Source organism: Lonchura striata, chromosome 3, assembly GCF_050655825.1.
Source record: "Lonchura striata isolate lonStrDom1 chromosome 3, ASM5065582v1, whole genome shotgun sequence".
Classification (NCBI taxonomy): Eukaryota; Metazoa; Chordata; class Aves; order Passeriformes; family Estrildidae; genus Lonchura; species Lonchura striata.
This window is the reverse complement of record NC_140705.1, coordinates 40,583,221-40,609,724: the sequence shown is the minus strand read 5'-3', so window position 1 is coordinate 40,609,724 and position 26,504 is coordinate 40,583,221. Positions and strand designations below refer to the sequence as shown.

Genomic DNA, 26,504 nt, shown 5'->3' with positions numbered 1-26,504 from the left:
GGAGGTGGCTGAACCATCTATCCTCATCAAGAAGTTCTCACAACAGAGCTGATGGTTTTAATAACACCTCTGTCCCTTGTTATTTATTTTCATGTTGTAAAACAAACCCTCATTATTCTAAGGTCTTTCCCTCATCTAATGAAATGATCCTGAATGTCTCTGATATAAAATATTAAATGGTTGCTTTTGCAGGAGTCTGCTTTTGGTGTGGAAGTGTCTTTGATGGTGCTTCAAATAAAAAATTCACTCACATAAATCCTTTTCCCTGACATTGTCATTCAAAATAACAGGATCCTTATGTTCAGATACCTGCATTACTGAGCAGCTGAACTTTTGTTTCATATGTATAAATATTATTTGTGGCTACTTGCTGCTGGTTTGACACATGCAGTCAAATCCAGGATTACCACTCCTCCAATCCACCTCGCTTGTTGCAAAATATAGCCTAAAAGATCACTATTATTGGGAAAAATATCGGACAACTGTCACATTACCTAACTTAGTGAAATCATAACAAAGGCTTCCATTAGAAGTGACATAACATAAGCTGGAAGGGGTTTTCAATTCCACTTACACTTCTTTTCCCTGTTCCTTCCCTGAAATGTCTCACATTCTCAGCATGTTTTGTGGAAGCTTGATTAAAGTCAGTAAATCTGGTTTTGTACCACTCATTCATTTCCTGAGGGGATATTAAACAGCAGAGGGCAAACAAGAATGCTTATTGTCAGATCTGTGAAAAGATATGTACTGTTTTCAGTTATTAGATGAATATGTAAACATGTGAAAAACTTGAGACTATCTGCAAAGACTGTTTTTGTGTGCATTCAAGGGAAAGAGATAAAGAAAATATTGTATTTCCAATTGTGGGGGAGAACCCATGAACAAAAAACTGATCATGTATCATCCTATTTATAAGATGTGGATTGGAAGAAGCATTTTTATGGGGAAAAAAATCTATCCAACTATCCTGCATATATTTATATCTAGCAATGGACTACTAAGTATATTCAATATGTTTGTGATGGTTTTTATTAGGGGGGCAGAGGGGGAAGAGATCAGCAAGAGCTGACAGATAATTTCATCTCACAAATATGACAAAGTATAATTTTACCTGCAGGTTCTTGGCTGCGATTTTTTCATCCTATATCTGGATGTCCCTCAGAGCAGCAGCCAGGTCTGAGGCTGAGCAAGGAGACATCTGCACACACAGCAGCACTGAACATCTGTTTCATGAGATCTTTGTTTGCTTGTTTTGACACACACACACAGAGGACATGGTAAATAAAGGGATCCTCCACACAGCTCCTGGAAAGGAAAGGTTCAAGAGCAATGTCAAGGGGAAAAAGCTCTGTCCTGTCTTCCCCCTGACATGCCCCTGCCCAAGGAAGCATCTCCCAGCTGGGCCTCCAGGGAGATGGAGTCATAGGGGCATCCACACATGGCCATCAGCACCCCTGCAATTTGGGCCCACACCAGCTGCAGGCCTCGTGGCCTGGCAATTGGCATTCCCAGCATGGCTCAGTCTAGAGGACCCTTTGCCTTTTTGCTCAAGGGATGCTGCAGGGCTGACAATGACCCCCCGCCCCAAGCACTGGGAGCCCCCTGGGCGCCATTCTGCAGGGAGGATCTCCAGCATAGCAGGGTGTCCCCTTGTAGGGCACTGGAGGAACTCCAGCATGGCAGAGTGTCCCACTGCAGAGCAATGTGTACCCCAAGGAGTCTTTGTTTCTCTCTGGTTTTGGGTCTGTGGAGCAGGGAGAGTTTCCCTCTCCATAGCTCTGGTACTGGTGTGGTCTGCTGCAGTGCTGTGAAATGGGGTCATGCAATGTGAGGTCTGTCCTGCTGGGAAAGAGGCAGTCTGGGAGTGGATCTGGCATGAATCTGTGGTGCCAAGTACTCCCATTCCAGCAGTATTAGACAGCCCCTGTGGTGCCAGATACAGGGCAAGCAGAGCTGTTTCCCACACCTAGTGTGCAGTGCAGCAATGGCATTTATCATAGCTATGGTAAATATCCTGCCCAGTCCCTACTAATATTCTGCCATACTGAAGTGTAAAATCATAGAATTGTTGAAATTGGAAAAGACCTTTCAGATCATCAAGTTAACCCAGCACTGCCAAGTCCACTATTAAACCATGTCCCCAAGTGCCACATCCCCATATCTTTTAAGCACCTTGATGGGTAGTAAGTCCATCACTTCCCTGAGAAACCTGTTCCAACAATTGACAACCCTTTTGGTAAAGAAAGTTTATCTACAACTTCCCCAGTGCAACTTGAGACCATTTCTTCTTGTTCTATCTCTTGTTGCTGGGAGAAGAAACTGACATCACCTTTCTACAACCTCCTTTCAGGGAAGTTGTAGAGTGATAAGGTCTTCCCTAAGCCTCCTTTTGTCCTGGCTAAACAACCCCAGTTCCCTCAGCTGTTCCTCATAAGATCTGTGCTCTAGACCCTTCACCAGCTCTGTTGCTCTTCTTTGGATAAATTGCAGCACCTCAGGGTCCCAGAACTTGGCACAGTACTTGAGGCACACCCTCTCCAGTGCTGAGTACAAGGGGATCATCACTGCCCTGGTCCTGCTGGTCACGCTGTTTCTGATGTAGGCCAGGATGCCATTGGCCTTCTTGGCCACCTGGGCACACAGCTGTCTCATATTCATCCAGCTGTTGACTGTGCAGAAGCCCAGATCACCACCCAGGGAACAAAACACAGGTACTAAATCAGAGCAAGAAAAAGGCCAGGGTCAGGTAGAGAAAGATGGTGAAAAAAAAAAGAGATGCTCACTTGATGTGATAACCAGAAGCATGAGGTTTGCTGTTATTTTGGTTGCTCTTGTATGTTCAGCGAGGCAATGACAAGCTCCTGTGTTATACAGCAGCCTCTGTCTCTCTCTCTGCTAATTCCTTGGTGCTTGTGCTGTGGGTGGCTGTAATCCAGGGCATTTGCTGGCAATTTGGTTCACCTCTTTGTGACATTGACACAGCAGAGTAAGTTCCTTTTCCCATACCTTGCAAAGTCCGGATATTTTTTGGAGAAAGGTGTCAGGTCAGAGAGCCCCCACAGAATCCCCACAAACCCAGCCTGTGTTTTCAGTCACGTCTCCTTGCACTGAGAAAGGAAAGCTAATGGGTATGCAAAATGTTTTTTCTCTACCTCCCTCCTCCACATTCCTATGTATAAACAGGGTCTCAAACCTAGAGTCTGTCTGGTGGGTCAGAACAGTGTCTCATTCTGCCAGCAAAGGCATTTAGAAACACCACTGGCTCCATCTGTCCTGCTTCCAGGCAGGACAGGTTTAATTTCTGCTGCAGCCACGAGGGCCAGGGCCAGTACCTAGAGGTTATTCTATTCCACCTCGTGTCATTTTCCAAGGACAGAGCGGGAAAAAGACTCACTTGCAGGCTGGGATAGCACTGCAGAGGGAGCAGCTGGGCATTGATGGGGGTTTCCATAGGGTGAGCGACAACTTTTTGTTTTCTTGTAATTAGTGTTGTTGCTGTTACTGTTAATTTATCTCATTGCTGTTTCCAGTAAGTTGTTCTTCTTTCAGTCCATGATTTTTACCTTTTATGCCTCCAGCTCTGCTCTCCAGCCACCCACAGCGGGGGGGGCAAGAGGACAGGGAAGTCATGGCAGGTCTGGAGTAGCTTCAGTGTGAACTCAACATTTGAGAATATAATTTCTAAACCATGACACCAATTTACTCTGTGCATCTTCCCTCTCTGCTTCATAGTTCCTGAATAGAACCTAAATTTCCCTTTAACTTATCCGTTCCCAAGTTTTCAAGTGCATGGCATTGATACATCTCAGATCCCACTAAGAAGCTGAGAGCCACGACAGGAAAGAGCATGGAAGGAAAGCAGGCCCATGCACTTCCTGTTTGCAGTTTAAATTTAGAATTATTAAGTAAATATCTCTAGAGGCTCTCTCCGATGAGGAAAATTCCAGCATGGAGCAAGCTGAGCCATGAAGGTAAGTAGAAGGGAAATTTAGGTGAGGTGGAGATAGCACAAGACAAGTAAGCTTTGGATCTTCCTGGCTGCTTACAGCAGAGAGAGAGAAGCAGCCAGCTTTGCAGGGACAGAGGTTTGAAATGGATATAGGGATGCAATTCTTTCCATGGGAAGGTGGTGAGGCACTGAACAGGTTGCCCAGAGCAGCTGCGGCTGCCCCATCCCTGGCAGTGCTGCAGGCCGTGTCGGACGGTGCGCCAAGCAACCTGTCCCAGCGGAAGGCGTCCGTGCACACGGCGGGGGCTGGCCCGGGTTCGGATGGGCCCCCTTCCCGGCCCATCCCGCTCCGTGTCCCGGTGCCAGGAGCGGGGCGGCGGGGCCGGCGGGGCGGGCGGAACCCGCGCGCGGGGGAACGGTTCCCGGAGCCGCGCGTTGCCGGCCGGCGGCGGCGCCGCCTCCTCCTTCCTGCTGCCGGCGCGGGGGCGGCGGCGCTGTGGCGGCGGGGCCGGGGCATCGCGGGCCCGGGCGCCTCCTCCCCGCTCCGCTCCTTCCCATGGCCGGCAACTTCTGGCAGAGCTCTCACTAGTGGGTGCCGCGGCCGCGGGGCGCGGGACACGGGTGCTGCGAGCCGCCGCCGCGCTCTGTCCATTCATTGCCGGGCCGGGCGGCGGGCGCGGCGCCGAGGGGAGGCCCGGGAGCGCCGGGCGGGCGGCGGGGCCTGCTCGCCGCGGGACTCGGGCGGGAGCCGGGCTGGGGGCGGGAGCGGCCCCGCTCCGCCGCCGCTCGGGCAGCGCTGGGGCACTCCGGGACAGGGGCCGCGTCCCGGGGTGAGTGCCCGCGCCGCCCCGGGCTCCAGCGGATCGCGGGAGATTGGGTCCCCGGCGCTGGGCAGCCGGGCCTCGGCTTGGGCTGGGCGTTAGGAAGCGTGATTGATAGTGGAACGGGCTGCCCGGGGAGACGGTGGAGTCACCGTCCCTGGAGGTGTTTAAGGAAAGACTGGACGTGGCACTCTATCCCGTGGTGTAGTTGACAGGGTGGTGTTCTGTCATGGGTTGGACTCGATCTCGGAGGTCTTTTTCAACCTGATTGATTCTGTGATTCTGCCCTGAAACACCTCGTGCTGAGCGCGTCAAGGTTTGAATGGTGCCCATAATGAAATGGCTGCAGCATAAACCTTGTTAATGACTGTCAGAGTCTAAAGTCTGTACAGCCAGCTCAGTTTGCTACTGGTAGAGGCTAATTACTCAGCCCCTGGTATTTCATGTTTTGTTGTTTGGGTTTTTTTTTGTTTGTTTGTTTGTTTGTTGTTGGGGTTTTTTTTTCAGTTGTCTTTCGAAAACCCTGACTAGCAGTTGCTTGGGAAGATTGTTTGTGGCTTTGTTAAAGGCCACAAGCCCTTTATCCCTGAGCCTTGATCTGTTTGTATAGGAGACACTTGGTATGATGTTGATAAAGAATTGCTGAAATTATTTTCCATCCCTCTAGCTTACAATGGATTTTGGATAAACAAGATTTATTGAAAGAACGCCAGAAAGACTTGAAATTTCTGACTGAAGAAGAATATTGGAAGCTACAGATATTTTTTACTAATGGTAAAGCTTTTTTTATTTCTGCCATAAAATCTGTGCAATGTGTGCCATGTCTAAATGGAGGTTTGAATTGCTTAGAGAATGTAATGTTTTCATTGTTGTATTGCATATACTTCCACAGCCTATTTTAACAGAGACGTGGAATATAAATAATATCTTAGTTATACTTACATAATTCGAGGAGACCTTGCAGGCTAATTAGCTGCATATATAACATTTTAACCTGTGATAGGACGAAATGGTAAAATTTCTTATTTTCAAGAGGTTCTTATCAAAATATAAAATGAGGAGAGGCAAGCAGAAACTGCTAAGCTAGTGTATTAAAGGCTCAATGTCAAGCATTAGGACTCACTCGGGGCTTTTGGTGGGTTCTTAGGGTAGGGTAAGTATTTTAGGTGATCTGTGCTGTCCTGTTAAACAGCAGAGTTTGGAAACTTGTTAGTTGTGTTCACTTAGATTCTCTGGAACCTGCAACACAGCTTGTATTTTGTCTTCTGACTGATTTCCCAGTACCAGGTGGCTCTCAAATTGTCAGCAAGTTTCTGAGAGCTGTTGCCAGGCAGCCTGTTCTCCCAAAGAATTTGGGACTTGTGTGTGAAGTTGTCTTAAGATTTACTTGATCTTGCAAAGCATTTAGCTATCCATATGAATGGCCACACCTGAGTATGTCAGATTACAAAGGCACTTAAAATTTTCTCTGTGGAATTGTTCGATATTTTAAAAAAATCTCCTTATGCAAAGGATATTGCTAACTAGTAATTTGTTTGCAAACAGCTCTTCATTGATTTTTGTAGGAGTCCTTTAAAGTACAGAATGCTTATTTTTTTCAGTTGTCTGGCCAGACTTGAGACAGAGAAGTGAAGTGACTTTCCCAGAGCCACTGGAAGATCTTATGTCAGTGGTGGAATGGTATCTGTGAAAGATACCATTGCTTCCCTCTTAGCTTAGTTATTTTTGTAACAATTGCATATGCTATAAACATGATCACTATGGATACCTCTGTGTTATTGCTTACAGGGCATCAGGAAATCAAGCTAGCAATGATTTACCCATTTGATCCATTCCTGAAATCTCTTGAGGTTAAAACTAAGTGTCATAATAACTTCATAATGGAGGGTTATGGATATTTCTAAAACTGTATTTCTATGCTGATTTTCGCTAGTATTAATTTGAACTGTGAAATATGCTTTTTAAATGTTTCACTTCATTGTTTTTATTGAGTGAACAAAGCTTTACAAAGTAAACAAGTTAGTTTGTTAGTTTTGTTTTGTGGTTCCCAGGGTCTTTTTCCTTGGCACTCCATGCCTCCCCTGAAGGTAGGTGAGTGACTGGCGGTAGCTGGAGAGCAGCTTTGCCAGCGTCTCCCCTGTGCCTGTACAGACACAGCCTACTCTGCAGGAGTGAATGGTGCTGGGCTTTCTCCCATTCTCTAGCAAAGAAGGCAGGACAGTGCAGGACAGAGGGCAGGGGTGCTCTGTGCTTGGCCAGAGCTCGAAGTGTTCAAGCCCTCAGCATGCTGTATCCTCGACTGCCTCTGAATAGAGACCCTGCTTTGGGTCCCCCCTTGTCTCCCATCTGCACTACCTGAGAGCAGATGAGGCTCAGCCCCAGCATGTCACATTTAGTGTATGTCAGCCCAAGAGATGGTTGTGCCCTAAAGCAATTTAAAATCTGCATGGAGAGGGGCAATTTCCTGCTGCTTCCTCATTGGAAAACAAGTGCAGTAGATCACTGACTGATTATATGGCTCCCTGCAGCTATGAAGAGAAGGAAAAAGATCATCTTCTAAAGTAGTTTGAAAAAAAACCCTGATGTTGATTTCTGTGTTTGGATCACCAAGCCTTAACTGATTTTGGTTGAGAAGTGTATTAGTTGTTTTCCCTTTTTGGTTTTGGGCAGAAGCAGTAATGTTTGTGTTAAAGGCTACTGAAAATACTCAGATTTAAAACAAGCTTTATTAAAAAACCCCAGACTACTGAAACTGCTTACTTTCTAAATGTACAGGAATAAATTATCTTATAGTTTCTTTTCAAATATTAAAATAATTACAAGCATTGGACTTTTCTCAGCATATACAAGCTTCCATTTCATTAAGTCTCTCTAGGCTCTTGTCCATTTTTTTTCTTCTAAACCACACTTGATTTTTCTCTGACAGCAGATGGCCTAACCATTCCTAAAATCCCATGGGAGTATGAGACATATTTGGAGAATTCTGTTTAGCCTAATACTTGAATTTTTCTGATGCCCTAGTAGTAGGACAGCTTTTTAGCCCCATGGTTAAATTAAAGACAAAAATACTTTCCAGCCTCCCAAGATGTGCTGATCAAATGTTTAATATTTGTACAGACATTACATACTGTGTTTAACACCCTTGTCAGAAGTATTGCTTTTCCTGCTGTCACTGTCAAAACTAGTCCAAATTTGGTATTCTTCTCTAGAAAAAGAATGATATGAGACAGACAGGAATTTAGTGTTGCTTTGACTTTGCCAGTAGATGACAGATGTGTACCCTGGCTGTCTCAGGGGATACGTGATAAGAGCATGGGCAAAAAACTCTCTACTTCAGGTGTTTAAATAGAGACTAAGAATTTATTGATGACTGGCAACAGAATTGTTTGCTTTTCCCACCAATGGTCACTGTCTTGGTCCTGCTGTACATATTTTAAATATCTTCTTAAGTGTATTTTAAAATATTGTTTTTGACATTTCTCATGAGGGAGGAAAAAAAGAAGAGGGAATCTGCACAGAGCCGAGCAGTGCTCAGAATAATGGCGGCGCAGAATTATGGGAAAAATAACAAGTAACAACCTTATGTTTCACTGTGCCATTCTTTACATCCAACCCCTGCTCTTAATCCCAGCTTGATGCATCTAATTTGCTTGGCACCTTTCCTTTGCCTGGGAGGCCAAACAAGAGCTACCTGCACAGATGACACCAGGGTTGTGTCTTGGCCAACTGGCAGAGGACCACCGTGATGGAGCAGCTGACTACATCCTCTGGTCTCCCACCCCCTCTCCCTAGACTAAATATGTCATTTTTTTAACACCTGCTGCCTCTGCCAAATTTAATGACCGTGTTTGTGTTGGCAGCTTTACTTGTTTGAAAAAACCCATCCATTTTGTGTGGCACTGAAGAGCTGAGGTTTTATATTTCCTGTGTCTGAATTGGTTGTACTCTAAAATGGAATACCTGAGCTTTACTCTTCTGAGATTTGTGTTGTCATCTTCTTAAAGGTCATACTCGCTTTGTACACAATGGACTCAAAGTTCCTTTTCCTTTTTGAAGGTGTCCCCAAGCTTCAGGAGGCAGTGGTTCTTCACCTGCAGGTCCGTAGGTTTTCAGCAGGGTGTTGTCTCTCTAGAGCAGCAGAGGGAGAAGGCTGTGGTGCTGCTCCTTAGAATCCCCAGCACTAGCGCTAGCGGTGTTTTGAGACCCTTTGCTATTTGGTGTCAAATTGTTTCAAAAAACTCAACTCAAGCTTTTGTTCATTTTTTTTTAAGTTATCCAGGCTTTAGGTGAACATCTTAAATTAAGACAACAAGTTATTGCAACTGCTACAGTCTACTTCAAGAGATTCTATGCCAGGTAGGACTGTTTACTATGATGGTACAAGAATAAAGCATTTGCTAGGCACATTTTGGTAGCCCTTTAAAAATGCAGTTCTGTATTAAAAACAGTGCCACTTTTGTTTTTTGGATGGTGTAAAGCTTTTATGCTTTAATAAAGTTAACTTAAGCTTTGCTTTTTCAAAAGGAAGTGTGGTGCTCTTAATAGATTAATCGTTCTACATGTATGAAACAACATATTATAATTTTGTTGTAACATTTCAGATATTCCCTAAAAAGTATAGATCCAGTATTAATGGCTCCTACGTGTGTGTTTTTGGCATCCAAAGTAGAGGTATGAAGTATTACAATTTTTTAATGTAACATTATGTGATGTATGAGAGAAAGAAAACGTTTAGGACTCTCAATTTTTTTGTCTTTCTTCATGCTTTGGGGGTTGAAACCTTCTCTTTTTTGCATAGATTTCTATAGCATTTAAGAAAAGGAGACAGAGAAGGCCTTCAAAACTTGTTTGAATTACTAACCCTGAAGTGTCTCTGAAAATTGAAAAAAATATTTTAAATGGCTGTTTCACTGTCACACAGTGTTTAAATACACTGTATCTTAAATTGTGTATATCTTAAGCAGTGTCTCCTTTCTGGTGTGTTTCTCCTTATTTATGTTTACTCAAACTTTAAAACATAATTGGAATTTTTTTTCCTAATTTTCTTGTTCTATTTCATATAGCAAGGGATCCTCAGAGTTTACCACACTTTCATTACTTGATTAAAAGCATGTTGTAGCTCATGCTCTGTCCTTTAGAAATTATCATAAGGAATTGACCCATTAGGGATCATGGTGAGAGGGCTCCATGCCTCCACCATCAGTGCTCCCCTTTGAATGTGGCCAAGAGTGAGCATAAGCTGAGTGCTGCTGTTAGTCCTTGCAATGCAGCAAGTTTGCAGCTGTTTGAGAAGTGTCTGTGTAATGGAAAAAAGTCAAATTGGCCACTTTATGATATGTCAGCACTAAGGAGTTTTACAGACGGAGCTCAAATACTTAGTGGATGGTAGAAACAGTCCTACTGAACTAGTGGTGACATGTGATACTGTTGTCTGTACAAGTACTGTGACACTCATCAGTGTTTGGAAGACATTAAGGAAAATAGCAAGAGTGTTGGAGAGAGTGGTTTTTTATCAACCTGTTAAATGAACCTTTAAGCAGGCACAGACATAGAGTGTGTATATACATAGATGTACCTTAAATTAGAAGTCTGTGTAGCCTTCCTTCCTGTGTAGCCTTCCTAAAGCTTCTGCAGCTTTAGAGGACAGCACTGTTGATTCAGCTATGGACTTCTCTGAAAGAACACTGTATACAGAAAATTTTCAGAGAGCTGTCTCAGCACAGGAGCTAAGACTTAACGAAAACATAATCAAAAAAGTTAGTTAATGGCAGGTTTCTAAAGACAGTTTTCTTTCCAAATGCAATAAGGAAAAAATAACCTCCTTGAAGCCCTCTTCTCTATTTTATAAAAAGAATGTTAGCCAGCTGAGCTTTTGGTGTTTTTAGTACCTTTCATGAATCTTTACTGTTCCTCACAAACAATCAAGAAACAAATCAATGAAATAACTTAGGTTTACCTTAAGGAAAAAAAAAAAGGGGTGGGGGAAAAAAACAAATACCACAATACTGCAAAAAGAAGCCCAGTTTAGTAAGAAGCCATTATTTTAATTTGATAACAGTGTGAGTGTATGGTGTTTCAGGTGGTTCACCTCATTTACCATTCTTTTTCTTCAGGAATTTGGTGTTGTTTCAAATACAAGGTTGATTTCTGCTGCTACTTCTGTATGTAAGTATCAGTCATTTTCATTATGCTCTAATTAGGTATCTCTGTAGGGAAATCAGTTGGTTTCTTTGCTTTTTTTTAAAGGTAGCTTTTTATCAAATCATGGAGGACTATAAGAGCCATTTAGAATAAAGAGCTTCTTTTGCCAAAAACAGACAGAATGATCCTTTCTGTATTAGTTTTGGTTGATTATGGTTGGAACTTATGCCAGGAATAAGTGAAAACAAAGTCATAAGACTATTGAAATTTATAAACAAGCTTGAGTAGTAAATTGAATTCTGAACTACTTGAAGATAGAATTGGAGATTTACGGCTTTGTCTGTTTACTAAAAGGTATGGCTCTGTGGAAGTACCTGTTTTAAGAATTTTTGGTAGGCTGCATACCTTCAAATTTGCTTTAATCCTTTTTCCCCCGTGATAAAATTAGTCTCTGTACATGATATTTATGTCTAAAAACACATTTTATAACCAATTGTTCACAATAAATTCAATAAAAATACACTGTAGTTACTTAATTCTCTATCTTTCCCACTTGCCTTTGTATTTCCCAGTTCATGTAACTTACATATCATCCATCAAACTCTTGAAGTGATGTCTTCCTTAGCTGAATGCTGTTGTCTGGCCCACAAGGTCCAGCTGGTCTCAACGGGCAATTCCTGGCTGTGCTCTTCCAAATGTAGGTCAGCGCTTTCAGAATCCCATGTAGCCGTTGAGGGGACAGGTGACTGGCTGCATCTGCAGCCTCCCGATGCAGAGTGTGTATCAGTCCATGGGGCTGGCCGTGTGACAGTTCCGCCACCAGGAACTGAAACGCATCTTCGGTGCCAGCATGGCCAAGACCAGTACTGGATTTAGCACTGAGAGTTGCTATTTTTACATCAGAAGCACCATTTTGTGGAAGTTTTGATGCATAAATGAGAAGGTTAGATAGATTTCAGTAAATACACTGATTATTTGGACATCTATTTCTTAGCTGTGCTGTTTCTCAAAATTCCAGTCTCATGACCTTATAGAAGATTTTCCCCACAGTTCTTCCTTCAGACCTAGAAGTCCTGTCAGGCTTTCTCCAGCATTTCTTCTTTTATTCTACCTGGTCTTGCTTTACCAGAGTTTCTTCAGTAGCACACAGCAGTTTTTGTGAGGTCTTAATACCAAAGGCAAAAAAAGATGAGGCAAGACAAGTAAAAGCAAAAAGAAGCTAACAAAAGGGGTGGCTAATGTAATAGTGGCTGGTTTAAGAGGTTTGATTGCTTTTAGCTCAGTAGCAACATGAAGTTAATAACACTTGCTTCCTTTGTAAGGAAAGATGATCTTAACCTGATTTTCAACAACCTCTTCAAAAGGTTTTTCTTCTGTTAACACATCTCACTAAAACAACAGCTCCATGTTATGGTTGTGTTTGCAGTTTGCTTTTGGGAAAAATGCTTTTTCTCCCTATCTTCTTTCTCAAATTGGTATTTTTTTTACCATGTACACCTTCAGTTTGCATACATCTTGAGAAAATATTTTATTAATTTCTCTCTTTCTTGAAATAATTAAAATTTCCAACAAGTAGGCCAGTCTTGGTGTCCTACAACAAATTTTCTAGCGAAGTTCACCCTAGGTCTAAATGGTGAATTCTTTGGTCCAGAGGACTGATGCTTTTTTTTCTTTGAAGTGAATGTCATACTGATTTTCTGGAAGTAATATTGATAATATCATTTAATAATATACTGTCTGTCATTAATATATGGAATATTGTCCACTTCCAGGGTGTTAATGTTACTTGTTTTCCTTGGATGACAAGGACTTAAAATAGCTTTTTAAATGTTTTATGTGTACAAAATGTTTTACGTTTAAATGTTTTATGTGTCAAATCCACATCTTCAAGTGTTCTTGTTTTTCTTTGTTCAGCATTCTAACATGAAATCACTCTGATTTTGCATATTGGCATGCTTATTACCAGTGCACTAAACGTACTCATTCTCCTTGTAAAATACACAAATATTAATTAAATATTTCAATTGGAGATAATAATGAACCTGCAAGAAGTCTGGCTGAGCTCCCTTACCCTGTGTTTGGGCTTGCTTTTCTAAGACTTCATTAGTTCTTTTAAAATCTTGCATGTTGAAGGATCAAACCTATATAAAAAATTCCCCATGAAAATTCCATTTGGATTTAGTGTTGGATCTGAGATCCTGAACATCAGTAGCTGGAGAGCTCTGTGAGTGATAACTTGTGGGAAATAAGCTGAGCTAGTTTAGGTGGTTAACCAGAAGACTTAATAGTATCCAAAGCAGCAGTCAAATGTCTGACTGAGTATCTATGCAAATCTGGGCTTCAGGTGTATTTCTCTTTCCTTTTTAGGATCTTAAATCTTGTAACTTATCTCTTTGATAAGTTATCAAAGTTATTTCTTTTATAAGTTATTTTTAGGATCTTAAATATTTGTAACTTATCTCTCTTTGAAATACAAGCCCTTTGAACTGAAAGCCACAAACTGAAAGTTGTGCTGCCAGGTAGATTTGAAGTGCTATATACAGATAAATGAATAGAAAGGGAAAGAAGTAAAAGTATTAATTACATTATTTTTAACATACTTTTTTCTGTTTACTGTAGTGAAAACTAGGTTTTCTTATGCCTTTCCAAAGGAGTTTCCTTATAGGATGAACCATGTAAGTATGCTATTTGAAATATAACTTGATCAAATAAATTATTAATTGTTGGCAGTAAATTCTTTCTTTTAAATACTAAGAAATATTTTCATACTCATATGTCAGGTTTGTTCATTATTAGTTTAGTATAGAATATTCTGAAAGTTACCTTTAAAAGTAATAAAAATCTTACGTAACCTCCTTTCCTTAAATTGTTGACAGGAAAGACAAGTGATGTGATAGGGTGACTGAAAAGTTAGTTTTTCTATAGCGTGATGAGAAAAGAGATGTAGGTTTTTTTGAATATTCTTGTTTACAAATACATTGCTCCAGGGGAAGTAAATGGCCTTTGCACCTGGAATGCTTCCAAGCTTGCACACATGAGCAGTTGGCTTACAGAAAGCAGTTTTATTTTTGCCTGTAAAATTTAATGGCTCTGGAAAGATAGTTTTTAATTAATACTTAAAATTTAAATTTACTAGTGGTTTTCAAGATATTCTCAGTCACAATACTGTGAAGTTTTGTAGTTTTTCTTAAAACCAATTTTGACCTCTGCTGTAGAATTTTGAAAGCTAAACATTTAAATAGTTTTAGATTGCCTGTAACAGATACTACTTTTTTGTTGGTTTGCTTTTTACCCAAACTAAAAAGCCAAATGACACGTCAGAATATAAAATACCTAAGACCTTATAATAAAACTGCACTGCTGTTTTATAGGTAAAGGCAAATGGAAATACATTTTGGAGTACAGATTTCATATAGCCAAAGTAGTCCAGTCTTTTCCTTCATGTCACCAATACATCACCTTCTGTATTGAGGGTGAGAGCTGATATAATTGCTACAATTGGACAGAATATTTCATATGAAATTAAATCTGAAAATGTTTTGAAAGGCTATTTGACAAGTTAGTGGGCTGAAGAAGATGCTTTAACTCTACAAAAGAACTTCTCTATTGCTGTGAAGTTTTTATGCGCTGGGAACAATTTGCTGCTACCAGGTGTTGAAACAAATCAGGCAGGTGCTGCCAGTGAAGCAGTCTTTCACAGCAAACGTGATGCAAAATATTTAAATTGTTTGTTATTATGACTGCAGTTGACTTATAATAGTGATAAGGCAATAGCCAATAGTAGTTTTATTTTTGTTTGGTTTTGTAGTTTCAGATAAAATGCATTTAGGACTGTTAGAAGTAGTTGTTGAGAATTCCTATGCATTTGTGATGTTAAACTTTGTGTCAGTTAATTTTTTCTGATGCCTGAAACATACTGCTGATTAACTGTGGTTTTGCTTCTTTGCAGATACTAGAATGTGAATTCTATCTCTTAGAATTAATGGTAGGTTGGGTTTTTTGGTGGAACTGCTTCTTTTTTTGTGAGAGAGGTAACTGTACCTAAGTTCTGATGCAGAGACTGGGATGTCAGTGTCCTTTTTTCTCTAGATGGAATGGCCACTTATGACCATGGAGAGTTGTATTCTTTCCATGCCCTCTCCTTCTTGCCTGGAAGAATCTGGGGCTACATACACTTAAATGTTCTAGCAGAAGGTGTGGGTACAATCCCGTTCAAGCTAGTCTATAGCAACCTAATAATTAGAGTAATCTTCTAGGAAGTGAGATGGGGGTTTGAATCCTATGAGGAAGAAACAGAATTCAGGACTCCCATTTTCTGAGATGGTGCTATAACTGGTAGGCTGTTGGATGAAAGGAACACAGTGGGACATTTTTTTCCAGACCCTTTGGAAGAAAGGAGCCATACCTATTTTTGTAAGAGTAACTATCCCATTGCTGTGTTTGCTCACGTAGCTGAAAGGAGACAACCCAGGCTTCTTAGAGGGCTTGGGTAAAGTAGTACTTAATTTCTGCATATGGCTTGGACTTGGATGGGTTAGGCAGTGAATTCTAGTACTACTGTACTAGAGTAGTTCTGCTCAAGTGCAGAGAAAAGGAGTGAGAAATCAGGGAGCAGCTTAGTGAGTTAGCAGATGAGAGAATATGTTTTGGAAACTGAACACATAGGAGATCAGGTCAAAATTTTTGTTTGTACCTACAAGTTATTTTAATACAGTTTTTAGATTCCTGTTTAGATTTAGTCCTTGATACCTCTGCTATACGTGACAGTAACTCTTGAGTTTTGTATACATAAATTTTAGCATAAGCAGTTGCATTTACAAGAAGTTATATTTTGGGGATTCACTTATTTTTCCAGTATGCTATGCAATGTATAGTGTGTGTAGTGATGGTGTTTCACAAAAGTGTTCAGCACATGTAACTTAATGTGACTCTTCCCTGTAGTATCCACACATTTGGCTGCTTTTAGCAAGAGGTTTATTGTTTCTTGTTTACCTGGACCTGAAATGAGGGGATTTGAGAGCAGTGGAATTTTTCTTTTCTTTCTTTCCAAACCAGCATAAATTATTTTGGCATGCTCTCCATGTATGGTATTTAGTAGCAGACTGTTTTCTGGCAGCGTTTTGTATTTCCAAGTGGGAATTACGGGTTTGTAAGCAAATGTGGTTTCAGTGTGCTGCAGATGTGACTTTCTGTGTCTCTTAGGGGAAGGACATTGACAGACTGGCAACTGTGCTGTGTAATGGTATTCTAGAGAGAGCATTGCCCTCATTGGAGCATGGCTAGGTGTTAGAATGCTACTTAAAAAAATCATCAGTAATTTACTTGTAAACCAAATGTTTTAATATGAACTGACAACATGCTCTGCATTGAAATCTAACTTCTGTCCCGATGACATTTTTCCTAGGACTGCTGTTTGATAGTATATCATCCTTATAGACCTTTGCTCCAATATGTGCAAGATATGGGCCAAGAAGACATGCTGCTACCTCTCGCATGGTAATAAAGACAATGGAAATAGTTCCTCTTTTCGTTAAGAATGCAAGTGTTTAACAGTTATGCTTCAAAGGTGGCTAAGCCTTTGCTGAACCAAGCAGGCTTAGCTATATTTGAATATAAAGGGTGCCCTAGTTAACCTGTGCCGGTATATGTCCCTGACTTATTCTGTCTTTAACCCTGTAGTGATTTTACTTTGCAGTGGTCTAATTTTTATTCTTTAGACTATCTCAAATAGCACAGTTTTAACATTACTGAATGGTGACTGAGTAAAGGAAATTTCTTTTTGTCAACATTGTCTTTTTGTTGTAGCATGTCATAGGAGGTAGAAGCAATATATAGTGTTGTTTAGCAGAACTCTTATTCTTCAACTGTTTCAAGTACAGAAAGACAGTAGAAGTACTACTTTTATGTTAGCCTTTATTTATCTGTGAAATGGATAATTGTTTGATGGTATACATACACATCCATTGCAGAAAGACATTTATGTACTAAAAGAATGTTTCTAAATAAACTTCTACTGTGACTACAAGGGAAAAAAAGAAAGGCTTTAAGAGACTTTTACAAGAGAAAAGATCTCTTTCCTTGATAATTTGCCCTGCAGCCTCATTGCTTCGACCATCTAGAAAACTGACAAAATATTTGTAATCCAGCAGCAGTTTTTGAAGGAATATAGTCTAAAAGTGAATAGGAAGATACTTACAAGTTCTTTTTTGCACAGGAGGATAGTGAATGACACATATAGAACTGATCTTTGTCTGCTGTACCCTCCTTTCATGATAGCTCTAGGTAAGTAACAATTACGTCTCTTGTCATGTTTACGTGGATGTATTCTGTGCACTGTGCCATCACAAGCATTCCTCAGTGCCCTCATAAGGTGCTTCAGGTTGTGTCTCATACAGCATTGACACTGTAGCCTTGCAACTTAAAAAGCCTTAAAGAAAAGTCAGATAATTAATCCTGAGTTTCCTCTGTTGAACTGTATAGGGTTTATAAAAAATTGAATGTTTCTAATGTATTGAGAGTGTATCTTTAGTCAATATCCATGTCACCTGATCTTTGCAGCTTGCCTACATGTGGCCTGTGTTGTCCAGCAGAAGGATGCAAGGCAATGGTTTGCTGAGCTGTCTGTTGATATGGAAAAGGTACTCTGTTTTTTATTCCCAGCACTTGTTATGGACTGATCAGAAAGGGTATTCATGCTTGTCTTTCACATCCACAGTACTGATTTGAACTTAAAATTCACTGCTCTTGTTAGATGCTGTTGCAGTTAGGCAGATCTCTTTGGAAAGGAGACAATGTCATGTTATTTGGTTATCACCCTGCTCTGAAAGTTAAGACAAAACCATTGCATAACAGAAGAGCATTGCTGGTATTGCCGTTTTCCAGTCAGAAATATAAACCCAATATCTTTTACATTGTTTGCCAGAAAAAGAATTCACAGCATTTTTCTGTCACACAAGATTGTCAGTAGGAGTTTTACTTTTAAGTTCAAGTGCATGTGATTTTCTGATTCACTTTTCAGCATCATGCCAGCACACCACTCTCATTTTCTCCCTGTACATGTGCAGAGTATAGCGTAGTGTAGAACATTTTTGACACTTTCAGGATGCCCAGCACTGTGACTTCAGTCAGTGCTAAGCAGGGAGACACCAAGATCATTCAGTTGAGTTCCCTGCTAATGCAAATTCTGTGTCAAATTTATTAGGTTAATAATTATTAATTAATTGTCTTTTTGTTGTAGCATGTCATAGGAGGTAGAAGCAATATATAGGGGTGTTTAGCTGTGCTAGCAGAACTCTTCAACCGTTTCAAATACAGAAAGACAGTAGAAGTACTACTTTTATGCTAGCCTTAATTTATTAGGTTAATTCCCTTCATTAATTTATTAGGTTTCAGGGTGCAGTTGTTCTTATACTAACAATGTTCTTCATCCTCACTAGTTTATTTTACTTTTTAGGTTGGCTTCTTTAACCTTTATTTAGCTCCAGTAAGCAAATTGAAGTAGTACTCGTATTCCTCATCACACTGTTTCACTTAGCACATATTTTTTTCAATCTTTTTTTGAAACTGAGTGTCTAGAATTAAGTAGCCTGTTATGACTGAGAAGTACCATTTCCCTCTGTGCCCTTGGTATTTCCCTTTATCCCACTGATGTTACAGCATTGTGCTTGTATTCCAGGATTTGTCTTGAAATGTAAACACAATGTGGATGCTATGCTGCATGGAGAGCTCTGTGAATTATGCTGTCATACATTTAAAGGCAGGGTGATAATAAACTGGCAGCAAAGGAGGACCAACATATATTTAATAGCTAAAATTACCATAAGCTTGATACTGAATATCTTTGAATGTTTACTTGTCTTGGTTCTTATGTCAGTGATAAAGCCTAAGCTTGATTTTTTCGCATGTACACCGCAGACATGGTGAAGTACCAACTATGACTTTCGTTTCAAGGATGGAATGTATTACTCTGCACTTAATCAAAAATCATGTATTAAAAAGAAGAAAGAAGTCTACTTTATTAATTTAGAGATTGATGAGTCATGTTACGAATGAAATGTTTTCTAGCTTTTATATAGAATATTGCATTAGAAATTTAAGAGGAAATTAAGGTAGATAGAAAGTCCAAACCAATATGGAATTCTTATGCTTCCAGAAGCAGAATATGAAGTCTCAACAGTTCTTATACATATATAAGAATGTAAGAAGTATTTAAGAACTCCTTGGCTGTGTTTCTTGGAAAGAAAGAGTTTAGATTAATGTTTTGTGGGTTTGGTTTTTGTTGTCCCACCCTGTTCCCCTGATACGCATAGAACATTGATAGTCATCAATTACTGTACTGATAATGCATGGTCATATAGCTGTAGTCATGTGCCCAAGTCTGTATTTTCCCAGGAGCTTAGTTATAAGCTGTGACAGTAATTGCAAATAAATAAATAAATAAATAAAAAGGTATTAAGTTTGCAGGGGAAGAGAAGCAGTAAATACAGTTGAAAGGGAACGTATTCTGTTCAGGCTTTGATTCACAATTAATCAAAAAACTAATTAAATTTTTTTTTGTGACCAGATTAAATGTGAGACACCTCTGTTGATAATACAAAAATTTTGTTGCTTAGTTTCTGTTTGGGGCCTGCTTAGTTAATTGCACCCTTAAACAGGCTATGACAAAAGAAAAATCACTATCATGTCTGACCTTAGGCTTTTATTTTTATTATAGATTTTAGAAATAATCAGGGTTATTCTGAAGCTGTATGAGCAGTGGAAGAACTTTGATGAGAGAAAAGAGATGGCTACTATTCTTAGTAAAATGCCTAAACCAAAACCACCTCCAAACAGGTACGGTACTTCCTTATTGCACCTTTCCTATGGAAAAACTAGACTCTGATCTTAAGAATGTGTAAATGTTTAATTCAAGGTGTAGGATATGTTTTTACAGTGCAGATGTTTCTGATACAAAACCAGCCTGATTGTTCAGGAGCTAGCGGGAAGCATAACATTCACTGTCTTACAGGGAGTGTTAACGTGATTAGAACGTGATCAGTACAGCTCAGCAAATGTAAGGAACCCCAGTGTGAGGCTCCATGGCTGGGCCGGATTCAATGGAACTGGGCCTGCTTAATATCGTATTTAATTACTGTAATTAAATATCACTGCTGGGATCTGCACATACAAATTCCTGTGCGCGTGCTTATGTAATGTGAACTTTACAATGTTGACTTCAGAAGTAGATTTAGCAGGCAGCTTCATGGATGTATATTGAAATTATTATTCACATAAATATGGTGAAGTTATTTATGCATGCTGAAAAAAGCCTTTGCATTTTTTAAATGAAAATGAGCAGAATATTTTGACCTATTTATGTATATGTTGAAGTATTTTCTTTCCAAAGATTTTTATTACTCTCTTGTATTTTTTAATTTAAAAAAAGGATAAAAATGTAATATGATGCTTCTTATTGAAGAGACATGTTTTTGTTTTCTTCAACAGTGAAGGAGAACAGGGTCCAAATGGTAGCCAGAACTCTAGTTATAGCCAATCTTAAGGCATTCCAAAGAATTTCTTTATGGACCACTTTGACTCAAGACATCCTGGGATATTTCCTGTGTTCATGAAATGGACAGAAGGTTTCAGTAACATCTTTGACAAAGAACTCGAAGAATAAATAGCTTGTTTGTGTCAAGCATTTTGAAAGCTTTTTCTCTAAAACAATATCATTTTTTCTGAAGCTGGAGCAAATGTGCTAAGATTTTTCAGTGTAAGGAATCAAACTTTAAACCAAGCTGCAAAAGATTGATGTTTTTCACTCAAAACAAATAGTTCCTTGTTGGTTTTATTTGTGTTGAAGTGAACTATTTTTAGAGCGACAGTAACCTGAAGCCTAAGTGTACTGTATTAATGACTTGTGTTGTCTTCATTTTGTTTGTGACTGAAGGAAGATAGTGCACTCTGTGTCGAATCTATTACCTTCAGTTTTGTTGATTAAAATAAAATAAATACAGATTCTGCAACAAGTAACACACAGTCCTTCAGAAACAAATGCCTAGAAAAGCCTGTAAAGAATATTGTTACATTTTTAATGAAAACTGCAGGAAAGAAAGTCAGTTTCTATTTTTGGGTTTAAAAAAAGCTGTATTCCTCAGTAGATCTACTTGGTTGTTTTTGCCACAATACAGTAGCCCAGCTTGCCAGAGAAGTGCAATATGTATAGTGATTCTGCAGTTTTCTGAAACATTTCAAGTGTTAGAAATTAAGACAACCCAACATACTAGGATTTTTTTTTTTTTTCAAATAAATGTACTGTATGGTACAATCAGAATATTTCACAATCAAGTACAAATCCGGATATTGCTATTTTTTATGGTGGATTTTATTGTAGCAAAGATATACACTGTTAGTCTGCCTTCACTGTTAGTGTGAATTTGTGTGGTTCATTAGAGAGTTTATTTAAGAGGATCAAGTGTTTGGTGAGCTTCATACTGGCAAATTTTAATTGGGATGTTAGGAGCAACTCTAGAATAACTGAAATGGGATTCCTTGGTTACCTTTGTGCTGGAGAAAATGAGATTTCTTCAAACAGAAGGCCATATCCTGCGTTCCTTACTCAGGCAGATATCCCACTGAAGACAGGAATTGGCCTTAATTGATTACTTGATTTTTTAGATAACTTTGTTTCTAACTAAGTTCTGTACAACTTTATTTTGAATGATAATGCCAACTTGCCCAAGTATAAAAGCTGTATGATATAGTTCAGTAACATTGTTCCTTTTATTTTGTTTGGGGTTTTTTTTTGTTTTTTTTGTTTATTTTCCTGAAACAACACATTTCACTGCTCTGAAATCCTGGAGGGAGATTGAAAATATGTGCTCCGTGATATGTCTTTGTTCAAAAAACTGAAGTGGTTTTATATGTAGCCTGTTAGGCTAGTAGCATTTATTTCTGTTCAGGTTATTTTCATAAACCATTATGTGAACCCGCCCCAGACACTTTGGTGAGGTGGAAAAAATACCCATTTTGGTCTTTGCTACTTGGTTGCCATTTGATCCATACCTTTTATAGACACTTGATTGATTAAGTGGAATTTGGCTATTTTGCTTTCATTTCTTGAAGTCTAAAATGTGCGATTTGTAATGTGGACTTGGGGAATATAAATAAATCAAAGCAACTTGGCCTCTGTTGTCTGGAGTAATTAAACAAGAACTATTATTTAGGTAAGTAGCAGTCTCCTCACATATACCACATAATCTGCCAGGAAAGTTAATGTTTTGGAATTGGGGAATTAATGAAGAATTCTGGCTAGAGTGATGAAATTTTTTCTTAAGAAAAGATTAATCACTGCTGTCTTTACAGACTTTACTTCACACGTAAAGCACAATGAGTCCTAAATCTCGGAGCTAAAATGTCAGGCACTTCTTGATGATACCCAGAAATTTCTTAAGGCATTTCTCTACTGGGAAAATGTGGTTAATTTTACTAGCTTTGATTCCAGTAAAAACAGTGAAAGGCAATAAAGTGCAGTCAAAAGAGCTGGATTCAGTGAAGACAGTTTTAAAAAGATGTAATTTTGAACAACGGGAGATGGAACATAATGTCAATGCAACAGTCTTGTTACTAAGCATGCAGAAAAAAAAATCACCTTTCTTTTGCTTTATGTCAAAGGAGAGGTGCATAAAAATGTGCTATCTCAGTGAAAGACAGGCAGATGAAACTCTTCACAGATTATATTGCAACTGGTGACTCTGAAGTGTCAAAGCAAACACAAGCCATCTACGCCAAAAATACTTAAAAGAAAAATCCCAAAGGAAACAAACTGGATCCGACAAGTTATTCAACTCAAACCCCATCATTTGGAAGGCAAATTAGAAAGGTAAGTTTGGTAATCTAATTTGGTAAGTTACAAATAGTTTGAGCAAAAATCTTAAAAAAAACTACCATGATAATGAAAAAAAGAAAATAAAAGAGGTATACAGTAATTTTCCCATTATAAAAAAAACCAACCCACAGCTTCTCAGTTCAGAAAAGACAGTAGGTCTAGAAAAATCACAGGTGGTGTGAAGACTGATAGGTGACAACTGCTCACTTGTGACAGAAGAAGCCAGAGCAGCTGATGAATATAAGGCAAGTTGGGAAGCAACAAAAGGAAAGATTTTTCACCACTGCTGTGTCTGATAGGAGTTTCTGTTGAAAATTTACAAATACCCAAATACAGTAAGACATGCAAAGCCTGAAGCACTCTGAGTTGTAAATGAGAAGAATCTGGAGATTTTACCACTACATACTAATCTTGTTTTATGCTCTTCCTCAGATGTTTCTGCCAATCAGAAAATAATGGGCTAGATAGATCTGGTATAACATAGAATAACTTGTTCTTTTGTGGTTATGTAGTTTCAGGTGTTCCCAAGAAACGTTAATTGAGCTACAAAAGGAAGCATTGGCTGCTCATGACTAAGTACTGACTTAGTTGATGACAGTGCCTTACTTTGTTCATTTGTATGCTGATGTTTGGTGGCTTGATCAATACAGCTAAGCATGACAAATTATATGTTTTAACTAAATCCTGAAATCCTCTATACAATCTGACCTTGACAATCTTCAGAAGGCATTGTTAGTCCTGGTGAGGCCTGGTACAACACAGCCAGCAGTGGGTTTCTGTTGTCCCCTCAACCCCTTGATACTAAAATATCTGCAGTTTGACTACTCTAAACAAACAACCCAACATAGGTATTTGAGAAATAATAATTTTATTTGTCCTATCATCATTAGTTTAAACAGTCATAAACTACATCATACAAAAAAGTAAACATAATCTGCACTTAGGTTCTCTTCACCATAACCATAATCCAAAGTAAAGGTTGAAAGGTTGAGCAAATTTAATGTCTTCTGTTTGTGTCATAGTCTTTGGGTATAATTTAAACCAAGCAGTTGATATGCATGGGTGTTTGAAGGTGAATGTCTGTTTACACAAGAAGCCAGTAGTGAGCTTTATTATGGAAGTGGAATGCATGCTGTTTGCTAAAACCTACAAACCATCCTGAAGCCTTGATAGGGGAAGGGAGCTGTCATCTTCATTTCTTTTCTGGAGGTTCATGTTTTACCCAGTCGTCAAAGCCACCAGCATACTGCTGAACTCTGAAAATATGCAAAAGATAGAAGAGTTCTTAATATTGTCTCAAGAGGAATCAGAAAAAAAAAACAAAACAAAAAAAAAAAACCAGAAAAACCAAAAGTAAAAAATAAACACCCAAAACCCCACAAACAAAAAAAAAAAACTACAAGAAACAGATTAAAATAAAGAGAAAACAGAAGTTCTCTGCAACCATATACACTTGTACCTAGCTTCAATGAGCCAGATGGACATTCCTTTTGCTCTATTACTGCCTGCTTCCATGCAGTGAGTTCTGTCTTTTCTTCCAAATGATGTGTTGGAACTCCAACATCAAGCAAGAAATAGTGGCTGGGTCAATGAAACAGTTGCCAGTTCTTTTTTAAAAGAGTGAGAAGAGACTCACAGCAGTGGGAGATTTACATGTCTACTTATTATGTCTAAACTGTCACCAAATAAACCCTGCACACTGATCTTTACTTCCTTGCAAACCTGTATGCTCTATAAGTCTGGTATCAACCTGTCCAAAACTAAACTCTGTAAAACAAAAATCCACTATGCAAAACAATACTGACACTTTCAATTGGGTATCAGGTAATGGAGGATATTTTTAACTCTGAAACAAGAACATGTTTCCACACTTTTGACTAGAATTAATATGAATGTTCCAGTTTCTGAACTGCAGTTCAGTGAAAACATGAGCAAATAATCCATGTCTTAGATTTTATCTGCAGTCTTCCAGGCAGCAAGGCACCTTCCAAAGTTAAGTTTAATTCTGCAAAACAAATGCTGCATTTCAGTCTATCATCATCTCATTGCTTTGTCAGCTATTGCCTTCACTACTTTACTCCTGGCAAATAATCCAAAGCTTTACAGGAAGTGAAGGCATCCTTTGTTAACAGTGAACTGTAAAGGCAGAACTGCAATTCAACAAAGGGTGTGGTTTCTTAAACTATTTAAGACTGTACTACTACCAAAGCAAGCAGTTCTCCACCTTTACACTCTTCCTGCATCTCAGGACTAGTGCTTACGGAGCTCTTTAAGGAAGAAGTATCTCAGCAAGGGAGCCCTAAGAGGCAGGAACCTTCAGTGGCAGCGTGGTCTTGCAACAGTTTGTGTCATCCACAGCACATGTGCAGAGCTGCTAAAGGGGTGGTAACACCTCACTTTGCTCCAACACCCAGTGGCATCCTTCAAGGTTCAGGGGAGACAAGAAGAGTGTCTAACTCAAACACCAATTGTTTTGTTCATGTTCCACATGTAAATTTTTACCCTTGCACACAAGGTGAATACGTGTTCTGCTTCATGGGGGGAAGCAGCATTAATCCCATCCTTACACACAAAGTCATACCTGCTGAAACCCAAGGACGTGGCAAAACCAAGTGCTTGTTTACTTCTTGTTCCTGCCAAACAGGAGAAAACCACAGGGTCTGACTTGGATGGCATTTTTTGATTATACTGCTCCTTGAACTCTGTTGGGTCCATTTGTAGAGCTTCCATTAATTCACCCACTGGGAAATACAGAAAACAAGCTATTGTATATTCTCCATCCAAAGACAGGTTCACATTTCAAGACTTCTTACTAACTCTTCTGGAGGAAACGTTCAGCCTCATTACATGACAGAAGCATTTTAGCAGCGTTCCTCTTTGCTCAGTCACCACCACTTGACCATTCCAGCCAGGAGAAACAGCCAACGCCTGCAAATAGCGGCGTTGACAACTTACGGGGTATGTTGATGGACTCCGGGATCTTTCCAAACCTGTCGATCTCCCACCTCTCCCGCACGTCAATGTGAAGGACGTTGGCCTTCTTCAAGTCTTTGAGCTCCTGGTAGGAGAGGTCGGGCGGCGCGGCGGCGCAGAGGCTGCGGCGGGTGGGGCCTGGCGGGAGGCGCGGCCGGTCAGCGCGGCCGCGGGACCCGCTCGGGGCGCGACAGCGCCGCCGGACGCGGCCACACCGGGCTGTCCCGAGCCGCCGAGCCGGACCAAACCATCCCCGCCCGCCCCCGCCCCGGACGGCCCCGGCCCCGCTCGGCCCCGCTCACCAGGCGCTGCCGCCCGGCTGCAGCCGCCGCCCGCCGCCCGCAGGGCCCGCGCCGCCCGCCACCAGCCCCCGAGCGCCATCCCGGCTCCCCGGCGATGGCGGCCGCCCAGCCGGGCCCGGCCCGCCCCAGCCCGGCCCCGCCGGCGGGGCGGGGACACCGCCTTCCCCGCAGCGGAGGAGGCCCGCGGCCTCGGCCGCCGCCGGCCCGCGCAGGGCAGCGGGGAGCGCCGCCGGGCTGGCCACGCTGGCACCTGCCAGCTCACACAGACACCGCCTCCGGCTGCGGTACATCCACATTTACCCTGCGCTGCCTGGGCAGGGTAAATTCTACCAGCAACCCAAACTGTGGAGACGCCTGCAGATGAAAGAGAGATGAAGATTTTTGAAGCCAAATAAAATTTTAAAAATCCCAGCCTGTGAGTATTTTGCCGAGGAGAAGAGGTGATTTTAGCA

General features: G+C 40.4%; 2 protein-coding genes across 2 annotated transcripts; one reads left to right on the top strand and one right to left on the bottom strand.

The window, feature by feature from the left end:
• Window positions 1-4,428: 4,428 nt before the first annotated feature.
• CCNC (cyclin C) lies at window positions 4,429-22,074 on the top strand. The gene is made up of 12 exons (XM_021544920.3): window positions 4,429-4,537; window positions 5,438-5,544; window positions 9,042-9,126; window positions 9,372-9,441; window positions 10,884-10,935; window positions 13,531-13,586; window positions 14,861-14,896; window positions 16,316-16,407; window positions 17,126-17,193; window positions 17,470-17,549; window positions 19,625-19,743; window positions 20,395-22,074. Exons 1-12 carry the CDS (start codon window positions 4,506-4,508, stop codon window positions 20,447-20,449), a joined length of 852 nt encoding a protein of 283 aa, XP_021400595.1. The 5' UTR covers window positions 4,429-4,505; the 3' UTR covers window positions 20,450-22,074.
• A 1,554-nt stretch (window positions 22,075-23,628) lies between these two features.
• Window positions 23,629-26,180, bottom strand: TSTD1 (thiosulfate sulfurtransferase like domain containing 1). Its single transcript, XM_021546304.3, has 4 exons — window positions 26,053-26,180; window positions 25,733-25,888; window positions 25,359-25,518; window positions 23,629-24,033 (listed from the first exon to the last, which is right to left on the bottom strand). Exons 1-4 carry the CDS (start codon window positions 26,129-26,131, stop codon window positions 23,970-23,972), a joined length of 459 nt encoding a protein of 152 aa, XP_021401979.1. The 5' UTR covers window positions 26,132-26,180; the 3' UTR covers window positions 23,629-23,969.
• Between the last annotated feature and the right edge of the window lie 324 nt (window positions 26,181-26,504).